This window comes from Spinacia oleracea, chromosome 6, assembly GCF_020520425.1.
Source record: "Spinacia oleracea cultivar Varoflay chromosome 6, BTI_SOV_V1, whole genome shotgun sequence".
NCBI lineage: Eukaryota > Viridiplantae > Streptophyta > Magnoliopsida > Caryophyllales > Amaranthaceae > Spinacia > Spinacia oleracea.
Genome location: NC_079492.1, coordinates 12,152,700 through 12,179,878, shown reverse-complemented (window position 1 = coordinate 12,179,878; position 27,179 = coordinate 12,152,700). Strand labels below are relative to the sequence as shown.

At 38.0% G+C, this 27,179-nt stretch overlaps 1 protein-coding gene and 1 pseudogene across 1 annotated transcript; both read right to left on the bottom strand.

Annotated features, from left to right (window-relative positions):
* Positions 1-15,954: 15,954 nt before the first annotated feature.
* On the bottom strand, positions 15,955-25,455 carry LOC110785928 (cysteine-rich receptor-like protein kinase 44; annotated as a pseudogene).
* On the bottom strand, positions 24,091-26,364 carry LOC130462933 (cysteine-rich receptor-like protein kinase 26; the record flags this gene model as incomplete). Its single annotated transcript, XM_056831923.1, has 1 exon — positions 24,091-26,364. A coding segment is annotated over one exon (798 nt), but the record flags the coding sequence as incomplete, so codon positions are not given.
* Positions 26,365-27,179: the final 815 nt, after the last annotated feature.

Here is a 27,179-nt window from a genome sequence, read left to right as displayed (position 1 = left end):
GAGACACTGTTTATTCCGACGAGGGGCATTTCTGTGATGAACGTATCCAGATGCTGCAAAAAGTCTAGAGCTAGGGGAGGTAGCCATCCCCCTAGTCGTTCGTCGAAAAGACGGAAGTTAATGCATGTTGCAAGTCTCGAGCTTTGCCAGCCTTATGGCGCAGAAGGCAAGCTATTATCTGGTTCGTTCGACAATTCTGCATGGGAAAAGGTCAGTGCTGCCCCTTATTGTAACCTTCTAAATGCTTTTCGTAAGGGTACCAGTGTAATTGGTGGAAATGCCTCTCCTAGGGGAAACCCATCTCTTGAGTTTTTTCAAAAGTTGGCTCCCTTTTGGGAGGTAGCTTTGTACTTGCTACTATTTAACTATCTCATCTCTACTGGCTTCATTAAATTCTATCCAACCACCTTATTTAGTAACCCTTCCTCTTTTAGCAATATAAACTCACAACTCCAGTTAGTTCTATTCCACCTTCATGCTCTGTGCAGTCACTTTTCTTTCAAAAATTTACCCCACCTCTCTCCTAAAATGACCCACAAAGAATCCCAATTGGAGGATTTGGTGTTTGAAAACGATGATCCAGGTTACTGAAGGAAATAATGCCCTTGGTCCAAGTATGCATTCAATGATAAGTCTAATAAATGCGGTTCAGTATTAATTAAACAAGTTAATAATTCAGTGAGATCAAGTGAGCTGAATGCCTAGCTAGAGGCCGCTTCAGTTCAAGTGGAATTAATGATATTAATCCACAGCTTACTCTTGACTGAACCCGAAGGGTCACACAAATAGTAAGTAAACGGATCAAGTATTTAATGGCATTAAATACTCCATCTATGGATATTCAGAATTGGATCTTGGTTTCAGTGGGAGCTAAGATCGTCAAAGGCAAGTAAATGAATACTCCGGAAACGATGATATTGCCGGAAACGGAAATATGGATCGTATCGGAAATATAAATATTATCTAAGTCGTAGATGTTGCCGGAAACGGAAACATGGTACGTATCGGAAAATATTATCGGAAATGGAAATATTGCCGGAATCGGAAATATTGCCGGAAACGGAAATATTGTCAGAATCGGAAATATTATCGGAATCGTAATATAATTCCGGAAACGGAAATATTAAATATTTTTCGAAACGGAAATTAATTCCGGAATCGGAAATGTTAAATATTGTTCATATCGGAAATGAATTCCGGAAACGAGAATTTAATCGGAAGCGTATCGTACGAATTAGCATCGGACGAGGCTTGCTAGACGAAGGCCCAGCACGAAGCCAGGCCGTCGCCCAGCAAGCCACACGCATCAACACACGCCAAAGGCTCGCCAGGCCTAGCGCAAGGCCAGACCCAGCAAAGGCTTGGCGCGCGCACGGATCAGGTGGGCTGCGAGCATGGGCCAGGCGCCGTGCTGTTCGCGTGGGCCGAGAGGCATGCGCGCGGGCTGTGCGGTGCTCGTGCTCGTGTGCGTGCTATACGAATCCTAAAGCTATCGGAATTCGTGCTATGATTAAATCCTAATCCTAAAAGATAAAATTAATTATTTAGAGTTCTAAAAGGATTCTAATTAATTAATTAATTAATTAGTATTCTAACAGGACTCAAAATCCTTTTCCATGGTTCTATAAATATATGCCTAGGGTCATAAATTTATACACGAGTTTTTTAACAAGTATTCATACAATAAAAGCTGTGATTTTTGAGAAAAAAAATCAGTCACATTACTTGCCCATTTAGCCGAAAATAATAGTACCTTAAGGGCGATTCTAGTTGGTCAATCTTAAGGCGGATCCGGACGTGCTGTGGACTATCTACAGAGGGACGACACTTGGAGTCTTAAAGACTTGTTCTTGTTCGGTTCGGGCGCATCTAGGGAGGGCACGCTACAAAGTGTATGCATCTGAATTATGCTAACTGATTATGTGTAAATAATATGTTTCCTGGCATTAAGGTTTTTCCGCATGATTTATGTTTTTCATATGTATCATAACCTAACAGTGGTATCACGAGCCTCTTATTATTTACATAATCTAAATTGCATAACATGGTTAAATTTTAAAATTTTGCAAAGAATTAAAAGGGGTGATTAATTTTCGTAATTGTTAATTAATTGCAAATTGCGTTTATTTAATTATATGTACGCAGTTTTTCGGCAATTTCTTCGTTACTCATCCAAATCGAGTGATTTTTGTGTGAATTCCGCATGTAAAAGTCATTCTAAAATTTTGACAAAAGTTGTATTTTTCGGCCGAACCCAGAATTCCCAAATTCGAAGCCTAACTATGACCTTTCGGAGGTTTTAGTTTTTCGAACGCAAAAGTTTGTAAATTTAAGATGTTAAATTGAATATTTGCGATTCTTGTTGATAAATCTTGAATTTTTTATTGACCTACTGTATATGTTTAAAAATTTTGAATGCCTAGACTTGTTAATTATACAACCTGATTTGTAATTATGATTAATTTGTTGAAATTCGAATAATTTAGATTTGATTTGATTTTCATAATTAATTAATGATTTAATTAGGTATCCATGATTAAAAACCACCATAAAAATTGTTAATTTATGATAAACTTTTAATTTTTATGATCTAGATTTGAATCCATGTTAATCGGAAATTAATTGATTAATAAATTTTCGATTTTTCGCCCTAAAATTATGAAATTAATATGATTTATTAATTTGTCATTAATTTTGAATTAATAATTTTAAATTTTTATGAAATAAGCTCATGAATGTTGCACGCACAAAGCAATGGAAGCTGCGTGTTACCCTTAAGGGGTGTTGTATAGTGCGGGCACGCGACGACGAGCAAGGGAGCTCGTCGCCCGTGCGGTACGAATGCAGCGAGCAGCAAGCTAGGCGGCACGCAAGGCTCGAAGCCTAGGCGTGCATGCTGGGCGATGGGCGAGGGCAATGGGTAACACATACGACGAGCAAGATGCGTGTGGGCAGCGATGTGCTGCGCCACGACGCACCAGGCTCGCCAAGGGGCAGGCAGCCACGACACAGCACGAAGCTGCGCGCAGCGTAGCCCGCAAGGCTGCGTGTGTGCGTGGCAGAGGAGCGTGTGTGCGGTGTGGTTGTGCAAGCCGTGTGCAACGATCAATGGCACGGGGCATGGGGCCTTGTAGTTCGATGGGGCTTGGCGCAAGCCCAAGTGCCTCGTCTTGCAAACAATTGATACATTACGTTTTAATTTTAAATTTTCAGTTCGGAAATAATTTCAATTAATTTTAAAATTAATAATTTAAATTGTTTTCTCGGATTTTAATTTTGAATATTATAATTATTATAAATTTTAATTTATACTAATTATTTTACTAAAATTAAACCTTGAATCAATTTAAATTCATTTAATTCAACTGAAAAATAAATTCAATAAATGGATTCGATTTTAATTTTATATGAGCTTTAAATTTTAATTAAACTTGTATGTTTCCGGTTAGACTAGAAATACATTTTTATGTTTAAAATTAGTAAAGCATATAAATGTATTGGTTTGAGTGGGAGCATTTTTAGTCATAAACTCTTGATTAGGTCTACCATCCTTTAAGGTTAAAACAACTTGATTAGAATTAATAAGGACTGAATAATTGGTAGATTATTGGTGCCCTTGATTAATTGCTGCAAATATTTATGTGATGCATGACAATGTGTTTTACTAACCAGCTATGTGGGCCATTCATGATAATGAATGGGTGAATGGTATATATTGTATATGTACTGTTTTGCAGGTTATGAAGTGACTAGTATGGCCCAAATAGGATAGAAAATATGGTCTGCGTACCATTAATTTGAATGTAATTGGTCTAATGCACCAAAGTTTGTTTTTCAATTCAAATATGGTCTGCGTACCATCAAATAGTTGTAATTAGTTTAATTATAGCTGATCCTATTTGAAGAAAATGGCGCCTCCCATGGTGAAATTCAAGACGGAGTTTCCAATCCATTTTCAAGACGGACTTTGAAGTTGAAGCTTCAAGATGAAGTCGGGCCATACTAGATCACATTTATCTTATGCATGCTTTAAGTTATTTATTGCTTTTAAATATGTCTTAAATATGCATGAGATTATGGCTTGATTATGTTGCATGATTAAGGATTTTAGTTCACTTTAAATCTAACCAACATAGTAAGAGCCTTAAGTTCCAAACTTAAAAATTGAGTTATAAGGTGCCATGCCAAAATAACACTTACTTGGATAACCTTTACATCAATCTTAGTAATAGTTTTCCGCCATAGCGAGGTGTTACTTATTGATTTTAAAGGGGTAAGGTACACAAACAATTGTGAGTACATGTTAGTTTTGGTGAAACTCAACGATATAAGTAAGGAGTCCTTTTATGTCGTGGCAAAATCGATAGGTTTACCTAATAAGTTCTTAGACATACCTATCAACCAAGAGTAGTTTCTAGACTATTAGCAAAAGGCTTTTGCTTACCTAAAAGATTTTAGAATTGAGTCAAAATACATAATGTGCTTAATTCTTCAATGGTTTTTAGGGTCTTGGAATCATTTTATTCACACCTGCCGGAACAATAAATTCGAATAAAATGCTAATGACTTGTTTAAATTGCATGATTACTTTAATTTTCAAGTTATTGTTCATGATAAATGTTTAGACTTTGCATGCTTCGATGTATGTTTTAATTATTGGTTATAATTAAATATCTTGTATTGCATTAAACCCTTTTAGAAAAGTAACAGTAAATTTCCTCGATTGGTAGTGAATCCAAGAACGATTCACGGAAATGAGAGAATATGAGCAATTTAAAATGTACGTTTCTTTTAGCGACTTTTATGGTTGTTTTCGAGTATCAAATTCGAATGGCGAACCGATTGGTGCTTGTGAACTCAAAATACAATGTAAGTTTTGAGATCATAAAGCATTGAGTTTAAACGCTCAGCTTTACCAATGGTTAACAACCTAATATCTTTATCCATTTAATCCTCGAATGAGTCTAGTCCCTAGAGATTCGAATAGATCGATGCTAATTAGAGAACTTTAGAAGCTTCTGGTAAGATCATCTAGTTGAAACAAAATATTAAACATAAATAAAATGGTAAGAACCTTGTTGGAGTGACATTAAACATGTCTAACAAAGTATAAAAGTCAACACTAGAGAATTCAATTCTTAAGGCTATAAGAAAGGGTACAAGAAATAGGAAAACAAGGAACAAATGAAAGGAATTTACGATTCCGTTTCTACCTAAAAGTTTATGTTTAAAGAGAAGTGACCTAGCAATCAAACTTCCTAGGTATCATATACCGCTTGAGGTTCTTACTTCGGTAATAACTCAAATGATGGAACCTAGGCTACACTAATGACCTACAAGTAGGAAATGAAGCATAGGATTGCTACATTAGTTGTAGGGTCATCTAGTTTGTTTTAAGTCCTTTCAAGGCTGGAACTTAATGGCTATTTTGTTCCATAATCAGCATACCTAAATTTCTGCTTCAAACACAGAAAGACTCACATTTAAGAAAAACAAAAACAATGTTTGTTTGTTTATTTGAATGAAATGGTCATTTACGGGTTGAGTCAATATGCTTGATTTAAACAAACAACTCTTTAACAATAAAAACTTTACTAGGTTTAAATCAATCTCTTGATTTGAGTTCCACTAATCTTTGGCATTGTTGCTTAGACCATATCAACAAGTTAACATTCAAAAACTCTATTTTATGGACTTTTGAAAGTTGGTTGATTTCTAGATCAATTCAAGACAAGCTAGTCTTACTTGTTGAAAGTAACAAAAGATATGAACTATTGTTAGAACGCCTAGACAATAGAATTCAAAGCTAAAGAAAGATTTTATGACTTTATTATTTCACATGGATTTGAGTGAATATAGGTTTATTTACTCAAATGTGATATAAGTTTGAATCTGTTTGGCTAGTTCAAAGATTCAGAAGTATAAAATCCACTTGGTAAGAAATCATAAAGATCTAGGATAGATCATGTTAATGATTACTTTAAGACCAAAAATGATCATCAATGATTGTGTGTTCACGATCTAGCTCCATAAGATATGGCATATCTAAGTTGGAATGATCGAAGTCGATTAGTACTTGATTCGATCAATGATGGATCATAAAGACTTTTCCTATAATTTCTAAAACAAAATGCTCAACTACCACCAAACTAAACCAAATTAGTCAAAGCTATTGAAAAGTAATTTCAGAATATCTTTTCAATAATATATATCTAAAGAGTTTCTAAACTCAGTGGGAGCTTAGTGTTTGTTATTTAACAAACTAAAGCCCAAGTATAGATATATGTTTCATTGTGATTTATTCAAATGAGACACAAGGGTATTGTTTCTACCACAAATTTTTGAGAACATAATGTTTGTTTGCTCGAAATAATGTCCTTTTGGAGATTCGTTTCCAAAATGGCAAGTGGGAGAAAATAGACCTCAAAAGTATTCGAGGCGAACAACAAACATAAACGGACATTCCGGAGGCTTTTCGAAGTTCTTCAGAAAATCCGAACACGTATTCTTTAAGGACTTTAGAAGTGGCTTTTAAGAATAGACATCTCTTAGAAGACTTTACAAGTGCTTCAAGGAGAACGGAATATTCAAAGGACTTTCAAGTGGCTATAGATATTCTATTAATTGTTTGATGTTCTATACCCATGTAGGCATAGAGGTCAAGTCACTGAAACTATGAGATTCTTCTATTAGATAGTGAAGAAACATGGAGTTCATGTCACTGAAGCTATGCGATTCTTCTATTAGATAGTGAAGAAACCTACAACTTGTAGTCAAACTATTATCCTGTAGATTAATGAGTTTGTGACTTGTAAGAAAGCTATGACGAAGCCTAGATTCCCTAAAATGGTTAGAGGCCGTATATAGACTTAATGTTTAATTGGTTAAAAGCCATAAAAACATACTCAATGTTCTGATGACAAAATTGAAATTTTGTTGATTTGCAAGAATGATTTACATCTATTGGTTGCAAATTGGTTTTAAGGATAAAAACCATCAAACATGGAATTGTGTTCACAACACAAAGCTAGATTAGTTGCTAAAGGTTACAAGCAAATTCATAGCATGGATTGTGTTGAAACCTCATGCATAATCGTAATGCTCAAGTCTATAATTCAAGCAATGATTGCATATTGGTACATATGGCAATTGGATGACAAAACATCTTCCTCAGTCAAATGTTGGAAGAAACTATGTACATGGCATGCCATAGGATTTGTGGATCCAAATAAATGCTTGAAAAGGAAAGCTAGCTTATGAAATCTAAGTACAGATTTAAGCAAGCAATTGGGAATTGGAACTGTATTTTAGTGAAGCTAATAAGCATTTTAGTTTCATAAAATGTACATGATTCTTATAGATGTATAAGAAGTTTAGTGGGAGTACATAAAACTTAATTGGTCCTATGTGTATCACACACATATCTCTCTATTGTGAAATGACATTCAAATGCTAATGACTTAGATTTGAAACTATTCATCAATGACGGACCAAGGCGAAACTTAGTGCATACTAGGTATTAAGATCTATTTACAAAGATCTTATGATATTGTTTTGGATAAAGTAATGACATTTACTAAATCAAACACGAAAGACTCCATTGGAGATATTCGACCCATGTGAATAAATCTAAGTAATGAATGTTTGAACTATGTATAAGCATTTACTAAGTTAAACATTAAAGATTCTAAATGAGATTCTTAACCTATATTATATGTCAAAGAATTTAGTTGGATTCAGTATCTACTGAAATTGAATGAGCTAAAGTCACATGAATAGAATTCAATTGAGAATAATTCTGCAAAAGAATTTATCATGTATGATATAATATGAGGATCGCCAAAAATGTATCGTATGGCTTTAGGCATAAAGAACATATAACAATCTCTATTGATCTAAGTGAAGATCAACTAGATTGAGATAAAAAAAAAACATATGGTACTTGAAAAGATACATAAGAATAGTTCTTGATTCAAGGAAATAAAGATATGCTAAATATTGATGCTGCACGCATAAACACTGGCAAAGGATCAAGCAAGACCCTTTGGAGTTAACCATTGGCAAGGACGAGCTATAGATCATCGTGTTTTGAAATGGCAACATGGATCGGAGACCATGAGTTGTTGCGTGGGAAATTAAATATTAATTTCTATGTTCTAGGATACAGCTGGAAAGTCTTCCACATATCTGTGAACTGCTTGGATAAGTAAATCCAAACAAAGCATCACTAGCAACCTAAACAGTTGAAGTAAAAGTACTTATTGCCTAAGAAACAATAAAACAGGGTTGTTTATGTTAAAAAGTTCTTCACTGAACTTGGGTACATCACCTATCTGCTGGCTTGATGGTTCTTTATTGTAAAATGTGTAGAACCACTCTTGAAGCAAGAAAGACGTCTACTGACTTGATGGTTCTTCATTGAGAAATGCGTAGAACCACTAATGTAGCAAGAAAGACTAGATCACAAAATAAACATACTCAAAAGATCTTATCATCATATTCGAAGAACATTCGATGAAAAGGATATTAAGATTGGAAAAGCATGATAACTAAACCTATGCAACAAGTGAGAAGCAACACTCACGTTGTAGCACTGGAAATCAAGCATAGCTTTGAATTCCATGAACTGTTTTAAAGATGGGTTTGAGGCCCATGGTTGTAAAACATTGGGGTTGAACATTTATCATATATGAAATGTATTTTCATATTCCATTTAATCTTGGTTTAGTATTAAATGACGAGTCCCTTCAATTTGACAATATATTCAAGATAGACTGTCAGGACAAGTCCTGTGACTAAGAAACGTCTATCAAGTGAACTTGAATGTCAAAAGTTGAAAATGTTCCCTGGTCGGAGTTTTCTATAAAGATAGACGCATAGAAAACATTAGACGACTAGAATGCAAGATGACTAGTGGTTCTGTTTCTTGAACTATGTGGACATGGCAATGTCGTAATCATTTGCATAGATACTTACTTTAGGAAGACTAGTATCGGACATACCTATGAAACTTTACTGTAAGAGATGAAAATATGTCATAAGTAAATTTCATTATAATTATTAGACACTAATCCTCAATACCTGAGTGATTTGAGATTACTTGTTTGAGAACTGCTTACTTTGACGTTGTCAACCGTCGCACCGTAAAAGGAGGCTATAAAGGCAACGCTCAGGTAATCACCTATCAAACGAAGTCTAATCTCAAGATCGCAAGATTGGGATTGTCATCCCATAAATCGGGATGAGATGCTGAAAGTTGTACAAGGCCACTCGGAGAGCTAGAAACTGTAAAATGCATGGCCGTGCTCAGATGAATCATAGGCTATGATTTTCAGTTTATTTGATCAGTTGAACTCTGAAACCGAGAAACACCTCTGGACATAATAAGGATGACAACTCTTACCTTATGTTCAAAAGCAAGCATCGAGCGACAAAGGAATTAGGAAATGCACACTTGTCCCTAAGGACAAGTGGGAGACTGAAGGAAATAATGCCCTTGGTCCAAGTATGCATTCAATGATAAGTCTAATAAATGCGGTTCAGTATTAATTAAATAAGTTAATAATTCAGTGAGATCAAGTGAGCTGAATGCCTAGCTAGAGGCCGCTTCAGTTCAAGTGGAATTAATGATATTAATCCACAGCTTACTCTTGACTGAACCCGTAGGGTCACACAAATAGTACGTAAACGGATCAAGTATTTAATGGAATTAAATACTCCATCTATGGATATCCGGAATCGACGGATCTTGGTTTCAGTGGGAGCTAAGATCGTCAAAGGCAAGTAAATGAATACTCCGGAAACGATGATATTGCCGGAAACGGAAATATGGATCGTATCGGAAATATAAATATTATCCAAGTCGTAGATGTTGTCGGAAACGGAAACATGGTACATATCGGAAAATATTATCGGAAATGGAAATATTGCCGGAAACGGAAATATAGTCAGAATCAGAACTATTATAAGAATCGGAAAATAATTCCGGAAACGAAAATATTAAATATTTGTTCGAAACGGAAATTAATTCCGGAATCGGAAATGTTAAATATTGTTCGTATCGGAAATGAATTCCGAAATCGGGAATTTAATCGGAAGCGTATCGTACGAATTAGCATCGGACGAGGCTTGCTAGACGAAGGCCCAGCACGAAGCCAAGCTGTCGCCCAGCAAGCCACACGCATCAACACACGCCAAAGCCTCCAGGCCCAGCGCAAGGCCAAGCCCAGCAAAGGCTTGGCGCGCGCACGGATCAGGTGGGCTGCGAGCATGGGCCAGGTGCGGTGCTTGTGCTCGTGCTCGTGTGTGTGCTATACGAATCCTAAAGCTATCGGAATTCGTGCTATGATTAAATCCTAATCCTAAAAGATAAAATTAATTATTTAGAGTTCTAAAAGGATTCTAATTAATTAATTAGTATTCTAACAGGACTCGAAATCCTTTTCCATGGTTCTATAAATATATGCCTAGGGTCATAAATTCATACACGAGTTTTTTAACAAGTATTCATACAATAAAAGCTGTGATTTTTGAGCAAAAAAACCAGTCACATTACTTGCCCATTTAGCCGAAAATAATAGTACCTTAAGGGCGATTCTAGTTGGTCAATCTTAAGGCGGATCCGGACGTGTTGTGGACTATCTACGGAGGGACGACACTTGGAGTCCTAAAGAATTGTTCTTGTTCGGTTCGGGCGCAGCTAGGGAGGGCACGCTTCAAAGTGTATGCATCTGAATTATGCTAACTGATTTTGTGTAGATAATATGTTTCCTGGCATTAAGGTTTTTCCGCATGATTTATGTTTTTCATATGTATCATAACCTAACAGTTACTTACTAAATCCAAACTTTGAAGTTTGTCTAGAAGAAGGGGACAGACTTGTGTTTCGATCCTCCCCATTATCTAACCCGTTTACGCCCACTGAGAGAGAAGCCCAACTGGTCCCCAATGGAAACACCTCTGTAATAATTCAATTTGGTCTTCTACCCCCAATTCCATTGGCCTCCCTTGGTAATGACCCACCCGCCTCTCTTAACCAAATCCAAAACCCATTGAATTCCCATACTCAAAACTATCTTCATCTCTCGCCAGAGGAGGACTTCTCTTTCCCATCACTAGAACCTTCTATTCAATCTAGGGCATTAATCCCCCCTCACCCAAATTCCACTGCATCTGTCCCCCTAGCTCCACCAAACTCGTCGACCACGGAAACATCCTTTGAGTCAGCACTTTCAGAATTTCTAGTGTCGAAAGGTGACGAGTTCATCATGAGCTCGCTTCGGGATATGAACTTCATTCCGATATCTTCGGAGGATGAAGGAGATGTGTCGGAAAAATCGAGTGACGGTGCGTTGGCTGAGCAAGTGAAGAAAGGGAAGAGGAAGGGGCCCATGGCTAGTGCAAAGGTGAACAAAGGAAAACAAGACAAGCAGAAAAAGCTATGGACACTAATGGTTGTGCTAGCAAGCCAACTTCATAACAGCAGCTCCGAGGACAGCAACCCGGAAAGAGAGATGTGTGGTGTTGATAATTAAAGGAGCAATGACAATGAGGCCTCTACCTCTATGGCAAAGAAAAGGAACACCCAAAAGGACTATAAGGGAAAGGGAAAGATGAAATATGGGCTCAGCGACGGTGATGATGCCTCTTCAGTAGACTCTGTGGTCATCTCAGACAAGGATAACGGCGCGGCGGGCTAGAACCAGCCTTCCGGAATCAAATGAGTGTTCTAGCTTGGAACTGTAGGGGGATTTCCGAGGGTGCATCTCCCCTAGTTAGTTTTATTTGTAGCTTAGCATCCTCTAGTAGTGTTGATTTCATTTTCTTGCAAGAAACTAAGTGTAATAGCAGTAAACTGGAGCCTATTTTCTCTCGTAGAGGCTTCCAGGGAAATGTGGGGTGGGATAGTGTGGGAAGTAGTGGAGGATTATTTCTGTGTTGGTCCTCGCAGGTAGTAGTATCGGTGATAGTAGTAGCTGAGAATTTCATATTCTGTAAGGTTCAAGCTGCTTGTGGTAATGAATATTTTACTGCTTTTGTTTACGGTTCGCCTATTGTCCAAAATAGACCCCAAGTTTGGGATAATTTAAAGGACCTTATGGTTGGTTTAGACAAAGTGGTCTTAGTGGGTGATTCAACCAAGTGGAACGGTCTGATAAAAAAATGGGGGGTCTCCACTGCGCAAGAGGTGGGACCTCGTTTTCAGATTGGAGAGTAAGTTGTGGCCTGTCAGAGTTGCCCTTTCATGGCGCAAAGTACACTTGGTGCAATAACATAAAGGGGTAAGATATTATTTTGGAAAGAATTGATCGTGCTTATGCCACTGCTAAGTGGCGCATGATGTATCCCGAAGCTGAGATTTCGAACCACCCTATCTTCTTGTCAGATCATAGCCCTATAATCTTGCACCTGGCTCCGACACCAACGAAAAGAAAAAGGCCTTACAAACTCGAAGCTTGATGCCTTTACAAAGAAGAAATCAAGATCATGGTTCACCAAATTTGGGAAAAGAAGATGCATGGGTCCAACTTGTTCTCGGTTCAGAGTAAAATCAACGACGTGGTTCGCGCTACGAAGGTATGGTGCCTGGATTTCAAAAAACACCTAGGGCTAAACTGGAGCTTATTTGAGACTGAACTTTTGGCCATACAAGAAAACATTGCGTCCCATCGGACGCGGGCCATAACTTGGAAAAAAGGAGCTGCCTTTCAGCCCAAGCCACCGAGCAATGTGGTATTGGAAGCAGCGGGCTAAATCCAAATGGTATGCCCTAGGAGACCAATTCTCAATTTTTTTTTATAAGAGTGTCAAATGCAGGTCAGCAAGGAATGAAGTGCGGGGCATTAAAGCGGGGGATGGGTCATGGGTCACGGACCCGTTGGAAATAAAGGAAGCGTTTCGTTCCCACTTCATGGAGATTCTACAGAAGGACAATTCGAATTTTCCGATTGATCAAGAATGGATGTCAGACCTGCCTCGCCTTAGTGATGACCAAATCAGATATTTGTCCTCCGATCCCCCTTCACCAATGAAGAGATTAAAGTAGAAGCTTTCAGTTCTAAGCCGTTGAAGTCACCGGGACCTGACGGTGCACCGCCGACTTTTATTCCAAAATTCTGGTCGGAGGTTGGAGCGGATATCTATGATGGAACGAAATCGTTCTTCGCTTCTGGTCACTTATTAAAAGAGGTCAATTAGACCTTTATCACTTTGATCCCGAAAGTCGATCGTCTAGAGGAAGTGGGTAAGTTTAAACCTATAAGTTTGTGCAACTCAACTTATAAGGTTATATCGAAATGTCTTGTGAATAGGTTGAAGTTGGTTATCCCTTCTCTTGTGGCTGACTATCAAAATGCATTCATTCCTGGACGGCTAATGGTTGATAATTGTTATATGGCCTCGGAACTTATGGCTTATGTGCGTAGGAAAGCGAAGGGTACTCAGTCAGCTGGAATCCTAAAGGTTGACCTAAGCAAGGCATATGATCGTGTTCGATGGGATTTTTTGGAAAACGTTCTAGTCTCGATGGCTTTTCCCCCTCAATGGGTGAAGATTATTTTGGAGTGTGTGTCTACGGTCTCATATTCCGTCCTGGTTAATGGTGAAGCTACCGCCCCTTTCGCTCCTAAGGTCGGTCTCCGGCAAGGCGATCCGCTCTCACCATACCTCTTTATTCTATGTATAGAGGTCCTTTCGAGGAGGTTGTCTTGGCTGCAGTTTAAAATGCATCTCTCTCCGTTACGAATAGCAAGATCATCCCCTCTGATCTCTCACTTATTTTTTGCTGATGAAGCTCTATTTTTGCTTTAAAGCAAGACCGAAATCGTGCAGAGTCCTTCGAGGATGCATCTCCAAATTTTGCAACATGTCAGGTGAAATGATAAACTTTGAGAAATCATTCGTCATCTTTAGCCCGAACTCTTCCTCGGGCCTTATTGATCAAATGAGGAGACCTTTGGGAGTGGAATGTCAAGATAAATTGGGTATTTACCTTGGATGTCCAATGGACATCGATGGTATGAGCTCTCGTTCTCTCATGGGATATTCACTCCAAAGTCTCGCAAAAAATTCTTTCTTGGAAGTTTTGTAATATTTCTCAAGCTGGCAAAATTATTTTGATCAATGGAATCTTGTCCATGTTGTCAGCGAATGTGCTCTCCCTTTATCTTCTTTCGAAAGGGATATCGCGAAAAATTACAGCAACGATCATGCGGTTTTGGTGGAGTTCCTCGATGACCAAAAGGCCGACTTATTGGAAGAAGAAAGAAGTTCTGTTCATGCATAAGTCAAGTGGTGGTTTGGGAATTAGACACATTAAACCACTCAATTCTTCCCTCCTAGGAAAACAAGCATGGAGATTATACTCTAACCCTAACCTGCTTGCTAGCAAAATGTTTCGGGCAAAGTACGGAGCGGACCCGGTCTCCAATGGTTATGCGGGTAAGCAACTGTATAGACCTTCATGGGCGGCAAAGAGTATGTGTGGTAGCATTGTTTGCTTAAAGGGTGGTATTAGAAGATCGATAGGGGACGACCGATCAACGGACGTTCATACATATATTTGGGCGGGGAATAGCCTTGTTAGAATGAAGCCTGCTGCTTCGGCTAGTTCTACAAAGTGGGTTGCTGATCTAGTTGGACCGAATGGGCTGTGGGATATGCTAGCAATTAGAGGGAAGTTCGATAGGGAGTCTGCAGAGAAAATTTTCGTATGTCGTACTCCTATAGCAGATTCGGAAGATGGCTTTTGGTGGAAGGAAGGAAAGACGGGTGAGTTTTTTTCCAAGTCAGCTTACTGGTCGCTCATTGACACCCAAGAATCCTAAATAGTTGGTCCGGGTTTTTGGAAAAATCTTTGGAAGCTCAATATCTCCCCAAATGGAAGTTATTCTGCTGGAAACTCATTTATAACGCCGTCCCAACCCGGTCAAATTTGAGAAGAAGAAAGGTGGAGGTAGTGGAAGATTGCCCCTTATGTCGTATCTCGGCGGAGTCAGCAGAACACCTCTTTCGGGATTGCACTATAAGTGACCATTTATGGAAGGCAAGGGGCCTTGGTATTGTAGTACCGTCCAACACGCACATGAATTTGGGTGTGTGGATAAAAAATTTCTTATCTCTCTTTTTCCATAAAGATAAAAGAGATGATACAAGAGCCGTTGAGTTTATCTCAACATTATGGGCTTTGTGGTTACACAAAAATGAGGTGGTGTTCGGGCACCAAGCTTGTTCCCCTATTAGAGTTATCATGCTGATCCAGGAATGACAATCAAGGTGGCTCAAATCCTTGGGGGCGGCAAAGCAGGTTAAAGAGGGTGGAGCGGTTCGAACCGCTACGAAGACAATCACGAAACCACTATGGGTGGTAGGCTGTCCGCGTGGGGGTACGTTTGGCTCGATGGTAGTCGATGCAACATGGAAGCACTTCAACAAACGCTCCACGAAGGAGTGGGGGGCGGCGATTGCATGGAAGGAGGAGGGAAGTTGCAGTGGTCTTTTGGAAGGAGGTAGTAGAATTTTTGCTGAAAGCCCACTACAGGCGCAATGTTTAGCGATTTTTCATGGTCTCAAAGCAGTGGGGTCTAGGGCTACCAACGTAATCATCAAAACCGACTGCCAAGAAGCAGTGGATGCTCTCTCCTCTCCTGGGAAAGCAGATTTTAGAATTTCTCACATAGTTAAGGAGTTCCTGGGCTTAGCCCATCAATTTAGCTTTGTTGCTTGTATTAAAAGTAGTAGACTAACGGTGCAGCCACCCCATAATCTAGTTTCTAAAGTTAGAAAAGGGATGATGCAGTCGGTTGTTTGTACCCTTTTCACCTCTGTCAAAAAAAAACAAAAAAAGAGCCGGTATTTGTTTTCAAGAGCAACCGAGGATTGAACTTTTCAAAAAGCATTAGTTCACATCAATGAACGAGTAAGATAGAGCATCGATGCATAAATATGTGCAATATATTTTACATAAGATCGATATCATACTGGACTTTAGAAATTGATCAACTTTGTGCTATGAATAAAAATCATATGTAACACTTTGCCTAGGAAAAAAGTTGCATTTTAAATTTTACATTTTACATTTTACAAAGCCCTTGTTCTACCTAGGATAGACTTCTGTTATATCATCCATATATGAATGGAACTCATTAGAGGATTTTACACCAAAGTTCTTGTGAATGTTTGATGATGGACCAATCAGCGGTGACCAATGAAAGCCACTTGGTGACCATTGAGCACCGACACAATTGTAGCCATTGTTGGTCTCTTGTTTGCATCTTCTTGAATACAAAGCATACCAACGTGAATGCATCTTTTCATTTCAGCGCGCGAAAATTTTCCATCAATTTTAGGATCTACCAACTCTAATGCTGCGTTTTCCTTCCATAGGCTCCATGCCTGAAATTAAGCATCAAGTTTTAGAATAACGATATGAACAAGTTTCACCTTTCAAAGGACAAAATAATAACTAAAACGGTAACTTTTGTGTAAGACCGCCTTACGGAAAAACCACTTTGATTGCTGAACTAACACTACAAAAAATTGTACCATTAACGACGGGAAATCCCGTCGCTAAAGGTCAATAATCGTTGATTAATGACGGAATTTCCTGTCGTGTAACCGTCATAAAAGAGGGCCTTCGTTAATGGAAAATCCCATCGTTAACCCTTCGTAAAAGACATTTGCGACGGTTGTTCCCGTCTTTGTTTGGTTGTTAGACCCGTCGCAAAAAGGCTTTTTCTACGGGATTTTTGACCCGTCGTAATTATGTTGTGGTTAAAGATACAAATTCTTGTAGTGTAATTGGGTTCACTGGTTAACTAATTAGTACGTTCTAGTGCTTAACTAATTGATTTCAGTGTTTGACTAATTGGTTTCAATGCAAAATTAATTAGTTTCAGTGCTTAACTAATTGATTCCATTGCTTAACTTATATGACATCAATATAGTCTTTTGTGTATGACCGCTTTATATAAAAATTTACTATGAACTTACTCGTAGAGGTAGACTTTTTTCATTATAGGGGAAGGAAATTGAACTACACATGTGACCACTTATTACTTCTAGAGCTATTATTCCGAAGCTGTAGATATCTGACTTGATTAAGAAACGACCTGTTAGTGCATACTCCGGAGCCATGTATCCGCTGTAGTGTGGTAATTCACGAGTCAGGTTAAGCATTAAAAAACGAGCCCACGAAATAGAAAATGAAATGTATTACTACATCCGTTTCAAAATGATCTCACTTTACGTTTTAGTCATTTTCATAATGTTGTTTACATTTTGATTTATTCTATTTTTGGACATGAAAATATACTACCTTACCTTTCTTACCCCACAGTATTTACAATTTTCCACCCACTTTATCTTATTTTATTCTTTTTTTTTCTTACACCCATTCACCTTGTTACACATTACTCTTACTTTATCCATATTTCATTAATTATATTCAGCCAACTTATCTACTTTTTTGTTTAATTGTGCAAATAGTAACAATAAAATCTTTATGAAACAGAGGTAGTATGTACTTACTATGTTCCCGCTATTTTACTCGTATCAGCCTGATTTTGATCCCTTCTCACTAGTCTTGCCAATCCAAAATCTGATATCTTTGGTTCATATTTTCGTCCAGAAGTATATTGCTAGGTTTTAGATCGCGATGGATAATCTTCAGCCTTGAATCTTCATGAAGGTATAAGAGACCCCTGGCTGTCCCGAGTAGGATTTTGTAGCGCGTTTCCCAATCTAACGATGTGTGTTTGTTTTGGCCTGCAATGTTTTCAAGAGGAATTAATACTGGATAGACATGTTTTTTTTTTCCTAAGCAAGAGAGAAATATATTAATTGGATCAAACAATTACAACTTAAGCCAATTCCAAGTCATACAAACCAACTAGGTTGGACTCTATGCCCTTGAAACCAGCAACACAAAGCTAAACAAGCTCTAAAACACAACCAGAATGCCTAAAAGGCTATTACAAATTTGTGAACCATTCACTATCTCTCTTGCTTACATGTTTTGGCAGAACTACCTGAATTCTGCTCTTGACCATTTGCTTCAAATCCTTCATACTCTGACTGACAGTGGGAATGAAATTATCCCAAAAACTTGTGTTTCTACACCTCCAGATCAGGTAGACAGCAGCACCAACAGCTGCAAAATACACCTGCTTCCTGAACTTTGAAGCTTTACTTTGTCCATCTTTTCTGACTAACTGAACCAAATTGCCATGAATAGAGAAACCTATCCACTGATGGACTGCTATAATAATTTGCTTACTATACTGGCACTGAAAGAAGAGATGCTGATGAGTCTCATCATCCAAGCCACAAATCAAGCAACTAGCAGATTGACTAATGCCAATCTTTGCTAGTTTGTCTGTAGTCTGAAGCTTTGATTGAACAGCCAACCAGCAAATGAATCTATGTTTTGGAACATTCAGCCTATTCCACACCATTTTATCCCAATGCACCCTTGGCTTGTCCCCTAGGAGTTTCTCATACACTTGTTTCACTGAATAATGAGGCATGTTCTCAAAATCTGCACAAGTAAAAAACTGTTTTAGCTGCTCCTTTGTATTGCACACTTGTTTCCAGTACCAGCTAGCAGTAGAACCAGGCTGATACTCCCACCAATCCCCATCCTTTAAGTAGACTGAATTAATCCACCTAATCCACACATTATCCTGCTTCTTGACTAAAGCCCAAACATATTTCCCCATAAAGGCAATATTCCACTTCTGAACATCTCTAAAACCCAACCCCCCAGTGTGCTTGTCACTACAAACTTTATCCCAAGCTATGTTGCTTGGTTTATGACTGAAAGCATGGCCACTCCATAGAAAGGCTCTACAGATCTTCACTATATCTTGAAGAACACCTTTTGGAAGCACATAATTTGTGCCCAATACATGTGCAAACTTAGTAAAACTGAATTAACAAGCTGCATTCTTGCTGTATAGGATAAATTCCTAGAACTCCAAATTTTTATCCTAGTGATTATCTTATCCACCAAATGAGCACACTGAGCCACAGAGATCTTCTTAGAGCATATAGGGACCCCCAAATATTTGAATGGCAACATACTTTTAGAAAATCCAGAAACATCTACTACCCTCTGAATATCAGATTCATGCATGCCATGACAGTAGATAGAGGATTTTTGCTGATTTGCCTTTAAGCCAGAAGTATTAGAAAACAACTTGAAAGCTTGAAGCCACAAGTAAATAGACTGATAATCTCCCTTGCTACAGATAATCAGATCATCAGCAAAACATAAGTGAGTAAGACCAATCCCCTTACACCTTGGATGAAACTGGAACTGATGCATAGAGCTCACTCTATTCAGAATTCTAGACAAATATTCCATGCAAATGAAAAATAATAGAGGAGAGATAGGGTCTCCTTGCCTCAATCCTCTCTTGGATTTAAAGAACCCATGCATAGAACTATTCAGCATCAAAGAAAACATGGGAGTAGTAACACATTGCATAACCATATCAACAAATTGCTTTGGGAAGTCCAAAAGAACCAGCATCTCCTGTAAGAAATGCCAATCAACAGTATCATAGGCTTTTTGAAGATCAATCTTCATAAGGCAGCTAGGCTTAACTCATTTCCTCCCATAATGCATGACTAAATCTTGCACAACCATAATATTATAAACTATGTATCTCCCATGAACAAAACCTCCTTGATTTTCCATGATGAGATCAGGAAGAACTTGTCTTAATCTCCCACACAATACTTTTGTTATGCACTTATAAATGGTGTCGCAGCAAGAAATTGGCCTGAACTCACTCACATCCTTTGGACATTTAGTCTTGGAAATAAGAGTAATCACAGTGTGGTTCACCTCCTTCAAGATTCTTCCTTGCTGTAACATATCAAGAATGGCTACAATGACTTCATCCCCAACAATATGCCAAGCATCTTTGTAAAAATAAGAACCAAAACCATCTGGACCAGGAGCTTTAATACCTGGAATAGAGAAAAGAGCCTTCTTAACTTCATCTGCTGTATAAGGAGCATTGAGTATAGCTTTATGATGATCCAAACAGACTGGCCCCTGCTGCACCACCTCCTTGTTTACTGGTGTTCTATTATCAGAAGTACTACCTAGGAGCACTTTATAATAATCCAAGAAAGCTTGGGACACCCCATCAGCTGTATCTTTCCATTTTCCTTGCATATCATAAATGCTATACACTTGGTTCTGTACCTTTCTAGTCTTGATACTCTGATGAAAAAGAGAAGTATTCTCATCTCCATCTTTAAGCCAAGACAATTTTGCTTTCTGACTGAGGAAAGCCAAATAAGCATTATGTTTCTCCTTATAATCCTGAATTGTAATCAACTCTGCATCTGCAAAACTTTGATCAGAAGGATTATTATGCATTGCAGTTTGTGCACTCACCATAGTCTGACAAGCTCTCAAATCTGCTGCTTGAATATCTGTAAAACCTACTTTATTCAACTCTTTAAGAGCCAGTTTAACTCTTTTCAGTTTATTAATCAAAGTGAACATTTTAGTGCCAATAAACTGAGTATTCCAAGCCTGCTGAACAATTTCAGAAAACACAGGTGAAGACTTCCCCATAGTAAAATACTTAAATGGTTTCTTCCCTCCATCATCTCTGGGATACACAGAAAGAAGACCAGGAGAGTGATCAAAAAGACCTTCTGGCATAAAACACACTTTAGCAACAGGATTTGCCAAGCATGATTAGCCATAAATCTATCAATTTTTGAAAAAACCATGTTGTTACCTTGTTGCTTGTTGTTCCAGGTGAAAAGATTACCCACACACTTAATGTCCTCCATACCACAAGCATGCATACAGTTGCTCACATCCACAATATCTCTATGTCTGACAGGAGCTCCAATTCTCTCATCTAATGCCATAACACAGTTGAAATCCCCACACACAATCCAGGGTTCTTGAGTGTTAAGCAATAACAAATCCCTCGATAGATCTTGTCTCATACCAGCATCATTAAAAGCATAAACAAAAGTGCAATAAAAGGGTTTCCTACCACTTACAGGAGTAACATAGGCAATGAACAAACTATCTGGATGCAGCAACAATGTTAACTGTGAAGCAACCAGCCTTCCAGGCTACAACTATCCTACGACCAGAGTGATAGCTAGAATTGCTAGTAAAGCACCAATTTACAAAAACTTTATGATAAAGCTTCCCTATATTAGAGAGCTTCACCTTATGTTCCAAGAGCCCCACCAAACCCACTGCATACTTCTGAATAAAGTGATTCACCTCATTCTGTTTCTGTATTGAGTTTAGGCCCCTGACATTCCAAGCTAACACTCTATCCATTAGAGTTGGAAGAGTTCCCTCCTCCAGGCACCACTATCCTTTGTTCATCCCCTTTATACTGTTCTCCTACCAATTCCTCCTTATCAATTAAAGAAGCCTCCAATACCTGAAAAGTATTAGAAGTTCTAACTGGAGTTTCTAGACCAACTCTCACTCTAATTGGTCTCAAAGATCTTTGAAAACCTTCTTGATCCACAATAGGACTAACCACATGTTCACCCTGCTCAGTTGATTGAACTGGAATTGAAACAGATGGTTGAGCTTTCCTAATCCAGATCTTCTTCTGACCTTGTGTGCATTCAGTCTGTAGGTGACCAAACATCTTGCATTTAGTGCAAATTGTTGGCCTCCATTCATAAAATATGGCAACTCTCACCATAATGCCATTCTCATCTCTGAAAGAAATAAAATCAGGCAACTCTTGAGACAATGGTACATCCACCATGACTCTAGCAAACTGAAGTTTATCTCTACTGATTGTGGCCTGATCCCTCCTTAGTGGCTTGCCTAACTGGGCTACAATCTTAAACAAAGCCTTTTCCCCCCAATACTTGAAGTTTAGCTTCAATTACACCCAAATTGGCACAGATTGAAGTTCTGGTGTATCCATGTTCATATCAGAGTTCCAAGGTTTCAGAATAAGAGGCTTACTATCAAAGAAATAGTGTCCTCTCAACACCTTATCTCTCGAGTCCATAGTAAGAAATCTCACCAGAAAAACCCCCTTTCTCACCATGACAACCTTATCAACATTCAACTGTTTCCAAATCCTTCGAATGAATCCCTCCATGACATTGATAGGAGGATTAGCCCCCACAATGTAACACACCACAGCAGAACTCCAAAATTCAATCTCCTCTTGAATATCATCAAAACCAATTTCAACAGGGTTACTCTCATCACTATGAATTTCACTAACATCAACATTATCAGAAACAATCTGTTCTGGATTCAATTTCATAGTTATTTCAACATTATTATCAAAAATAGGTGCATTATCAGTAGCAGCCCCCTCATCAAGTTGCTGCAATATAGGAATTGAAATCGTACCCACTTCCATATTAGATCGAGCAGTACCTTGTTTCATCTGATTTGCTGAGCCATGAATCACCTCCATAAACTCATTAAAAGAATGCCTCACTTCTGATCGAGTTTGAAGATGCTGCAAACCTGATTTTGGCGTGAAAATTTCATTTTCGAGCCCAAAATCCAGTGCCTCTACCCCCATAACCTCCTCAATACTGCGTGTTTTCAAAGCTTGTGAATCTGATGATGGACCTCGAGGTTTGCCTTTGCCATTTCCATGCTTGCTGCTTTGAGATTTTGAGCCAGATTTCCTTGCCATGGCTACGGTGCACGTTAAGCTAACATGCACCGAGAGAAAACTTGGGGAGAAAGTCTCTCAGCTTTTTTCTAAAAAAAAACTTTACGGATAGACATGTTATATGATAGATGGACTTGTGTTACTTTTAGTACAAATTATAAAGAAAATAGACTAATGGTGAATAATTAAGAAGATTGTACCAAACAAGACTTTGTCAAGACTTGCATTGGGTAGTAGTTCGTAGATTAGCAACTTTTCTTCTCCATGCAAGCAAAATCCAAAGAGTTTCACTAAGTTGTTATGTTGGAGTTTCGCGGCTAAAAGAATCTCTGTCTTGAACTCTGTAGTGCCTTGCCCTGAGTATGTTGACAACCTTTTCACTGCTATTTCTTGCCCATCTTGAAGTTTACCCTAACACTACAAGAAATGGTACTATTAAAGACGGGAAATCCCGTCGCGAAAGGCCAATAATCGTTGATTAACGACGGGATTTCCTGTCGCGAACCCGTCTTAAAAGGGGGCCGTCGTTAATAGAAATCCCGTCGTAAATTTGTCGTAAACCCGTCGTAAAAGACATTTGCGACGGTTATTCCCGTCATTATTTGGTTGTTAGCCCCGTCGCAAAAGGCTTTTACGACGGGATTTTTGACCCGTCGTAATTAGGTTGTCGTTAAAGATACAAATTTTTGTAGTGTATAACACGTCGATATATAAAATAAAAATGAGATTTTATCAACAAGTTCTTATATCATGTGGACTTTTCATTTGACCTCGATCAAATAAATGTGTCAATCATCGACACTCAAATTAGAAGGCCGGAATAGCTAGTACTAGAACCGTTTCATAATGATCTTTACATTTATTATTTGCCAAAATATTAAGATAAATGTGATAAAGTATAATAAGATGAGTGATTGGATAAAGTAAGAGAAATAAGTAAAAAGGTGAGTGAAGGTAAGAAAAAAATGATTAAAATAAGAAAAAGTGAGTGGAATAATATATGTAAAATTTATGGGATAAAAGCATAATATAATACATTTTCATGTCCAAAGATAATATAAATATAAATATAAATATCATTATGAAACGGATGTAGTATATACTTAACCTGTTATGGAATGTAGAAGTGTACCTTGTAAACCCCACCAAATCCACCTTGGCCAAGTTTATTGCTTGGGGAGAAGTTCTCTGTTGCATCTCTTATTTTCTTGAAGTCGTATTGTATTGACTCTACTCCAACAATCTCTTCCAAATCTGTAATATTCGATTGAAAAAACAAACATATAGACATTTAATTATTTGTTAGGTTTTTATTAATTTTTTTCAACACAAACTTGAAAGTTACCTGCGGAAGATTTTTTGCGCTTGTGACAATAGATGCATAAACAAGCACTTGAGAAAAGCACGACTGCAAGAACTAATGGAACAGTAACAGCAACGATGGTATGTGTGGATCCTTTCTTCCTCACTGTCAACAAGTTTTTTTTTTTTTTTGGTAAGTAAGAAAAATATATTGCCAAAAAAGGCTCAAAGGCCCCAACACAACAACTAGACAAGGGGGAGGGACTTACCTTCTAGGAAGGGTCTTTCCAAACCCAAAGGAAAGCACTCCACAAACAACATAATCTACTTTTACACCCAAAACACCAGAAATTAAGTAATGTTTAACCAAAAACTATCACATAGACCTTTGAACATCAATTACAAGGAAAAGAACCAATTCTTATCGACGGAGCTAATCTTTTCCAGGCATAACTTTACATATTCTGAGACATAAATTTGCTTTAACAGTTCCAACAACGATATCAGGGTGCTGCATTTTATGCTCCCATGGAGCGAGGTTACGTTGCATCCACACATGGTATACAGTAGCCAATAGAGCTGCAAATCTTACACTTCTTCTGAAAAAACTACCTCTTATTCTGTCGATCCACCTATAACTCTGCATAATAGAAGAAGACCTACAACCCGTATTCAACCATGCCTTAATTTTACTCCAACATTAGTTGCTAAATTCACAATAGTTACTAATTTTACTGTCTACAAGATTCCCAAATGAATTTAAGCTTAATCTACATGCTTAGTACTTGTGATGCATACGTGTTAGGGTAAGTGCAAGTAGAGTACTACTCCCTCCGTATAAATGAATCTTCACACTTTATCTCTCCAACCGTTCCAATTTAATTGTCATATTTTATTTTTACGGCATGGATTTATTAATACTTTATTTTTTTTGCTAGGCAAGGTAATGATAATATTAATCTCAACAAAACAACCTAAGCTTAACTCAAAGGGACACGAACCAACTAGGTTGGACCTTATCACCTAAGAGCAAGCAAACACACAACTATTCAAAATCACAAGCTCACAGAGCCATAAACCACAAGTAATCTCTCCTACTAACTTTCTTAGGCATCACTACCTTAATTCTAGCTTTAACAATCTGTTTAATTCCATTTACAATATTCTGGACAGTTGGAACACTCTTATCCCAGAAGCTACCATTTCTACACTGCCATACAGAGTACACTGCTGCTGCCAACCCTGCATAATAGACTTGTTTCTGAAACTTGGAATGCCTGTTATGACCAATCCCTCTGAGCAGATGGTGTAAATCAACAGTAGTAGCAGTAACACCTAGCCAAATCTTAATCTCTTCTATGCACTGCTTGCTATAAGGGCAGGAGAAGAATTACTAATACTTTATTATTTCTCTATTCCTCTACCAAAAGTTAGGATCCCACTTTTTCTATCATTCAATTAAAATATTTCTCCACTATCTGCTGCTACATCTACTTTTCATAAAATATACAGAGTAATAGATAAATCGATATCTACTTATCACATAAAACTCTATGAAAAACTTAACGCGACAATTAATTTGGGACGGAGGGAGTATGCATGTTGGCAAGATCTAACCTGGAATATGAGCTTGAGCTTTAGCCGGAGATGGAGCGAGTACCAATGGTATACGTGTCATTCGATCAAGTTCTGTATCATAACCTAATTGGCAGCTTGGATAGAAGACAGTCACCACCTTACTAATGTTGTAAAATCCAGATATCTCATCTAAACCAATTGTCAAGCATCTCTTACAATGTAGCTCATTTATATCAGGTGTGCACATAGCAAAGCCGTACATTCTATCTATCGATGTCCAATTGGCATACGTGTTAGCCAAATGTCCCCGAGCAGTAGTTCGAGAAGCCAGCCTAACAATCGTATTCATCGTTCTTTTGACTACTGGACTAAACATAACATAGTTCGAGACACTACCTTCATACCATGACTCTCTTGTTGGAGTTGTCTCACACAAGGAGAAAATGGAACGGTTTGCATACCTTAACATACATTCGTTATACCAAACTATGCTTTCGACATATAACGGGCATACTTGTGATATTTTTATCGTCGCAACTTGGATACACTTGGTGCATATTTCGAAGCTCAAATCCTCTCGACATTGGTAAATGGCGTATACTTTGTTAGGAAAATCGCCAATAGTGGTGTTGTAGAACTTTCGAGATGAGGTTTGGGAGGAGAGGCTTGAGAAAAGGCGGTCGAGATTATGTTGGTACGTACTTCCCTTGGTGTAGTTACCGTGTGTAGAAGAACAATCATAATGTTCAAAGACAACCGCTACATTAACATCGGCCAAATAGTTGGAAAAGTCAACAAAATAAATCGGTGTGAAAACAAAAAAAAAATCAGATGGGGAAAGAAAAAGAAAAAGAAAACTTGTCACTAGAGAAATAAAGGCATACATATCCTAATTTTGGCATCGGTTACTCGCCAATTATCATGTCATCGTGTGGAAAGGACAACCTACTTTTTCCCAAACAACATGGATGCCCGTGCCTTTAATATATATTTTCCTCGTTCTTATTTACATAATATAATTGGGTTTTGACATTATTCACACATGTTTGTTTGACATGTGGGCTTTTAACAAGCATATATTTCCTCCGCTCCTTAGATATGCACAATGGTTGACTTTTTGCTTTCCAACACATACTTTGACTCTAATATCTCAAATTATGTAAATGTAAAAATTATAAAAAAAATTGATATTTATAAAATATATATCAATATGAATCTAACAAGATGTCCTATGAATACAATTTTCTTAAGTATGAATCGTAAAAGATAAGCAAATGTCTAGTGTGAATAGTGTAAAAAACAACACTACAAGAAAATGTACCATTAACGACGGAAATCCCGTCGCTAAAGGCCAATAATCGTTGATTAATGACGGGATTTCCTGTCGCGAACCCGTCATAAAAGGGGGCCGTCGCTAATGGAAAATCCCGTCGTTAACCCGTCGTAAAAGATATTTGCGACGGTTGTTCCCGTCTTTGTTTGGTTATTAGCCCCGTCGCAAAAGACTTTTACGACGAGATTTTTAACCCGTCATAATTAGGGTGTCGTTAAAGGTACAAATTCTTGTAGTGCAATACAATGCGATGTTTATGAAACGGAGAAAGTATACAAATTCAGGGTCTTACTTGAAGTCGGAGCTTGACCTAG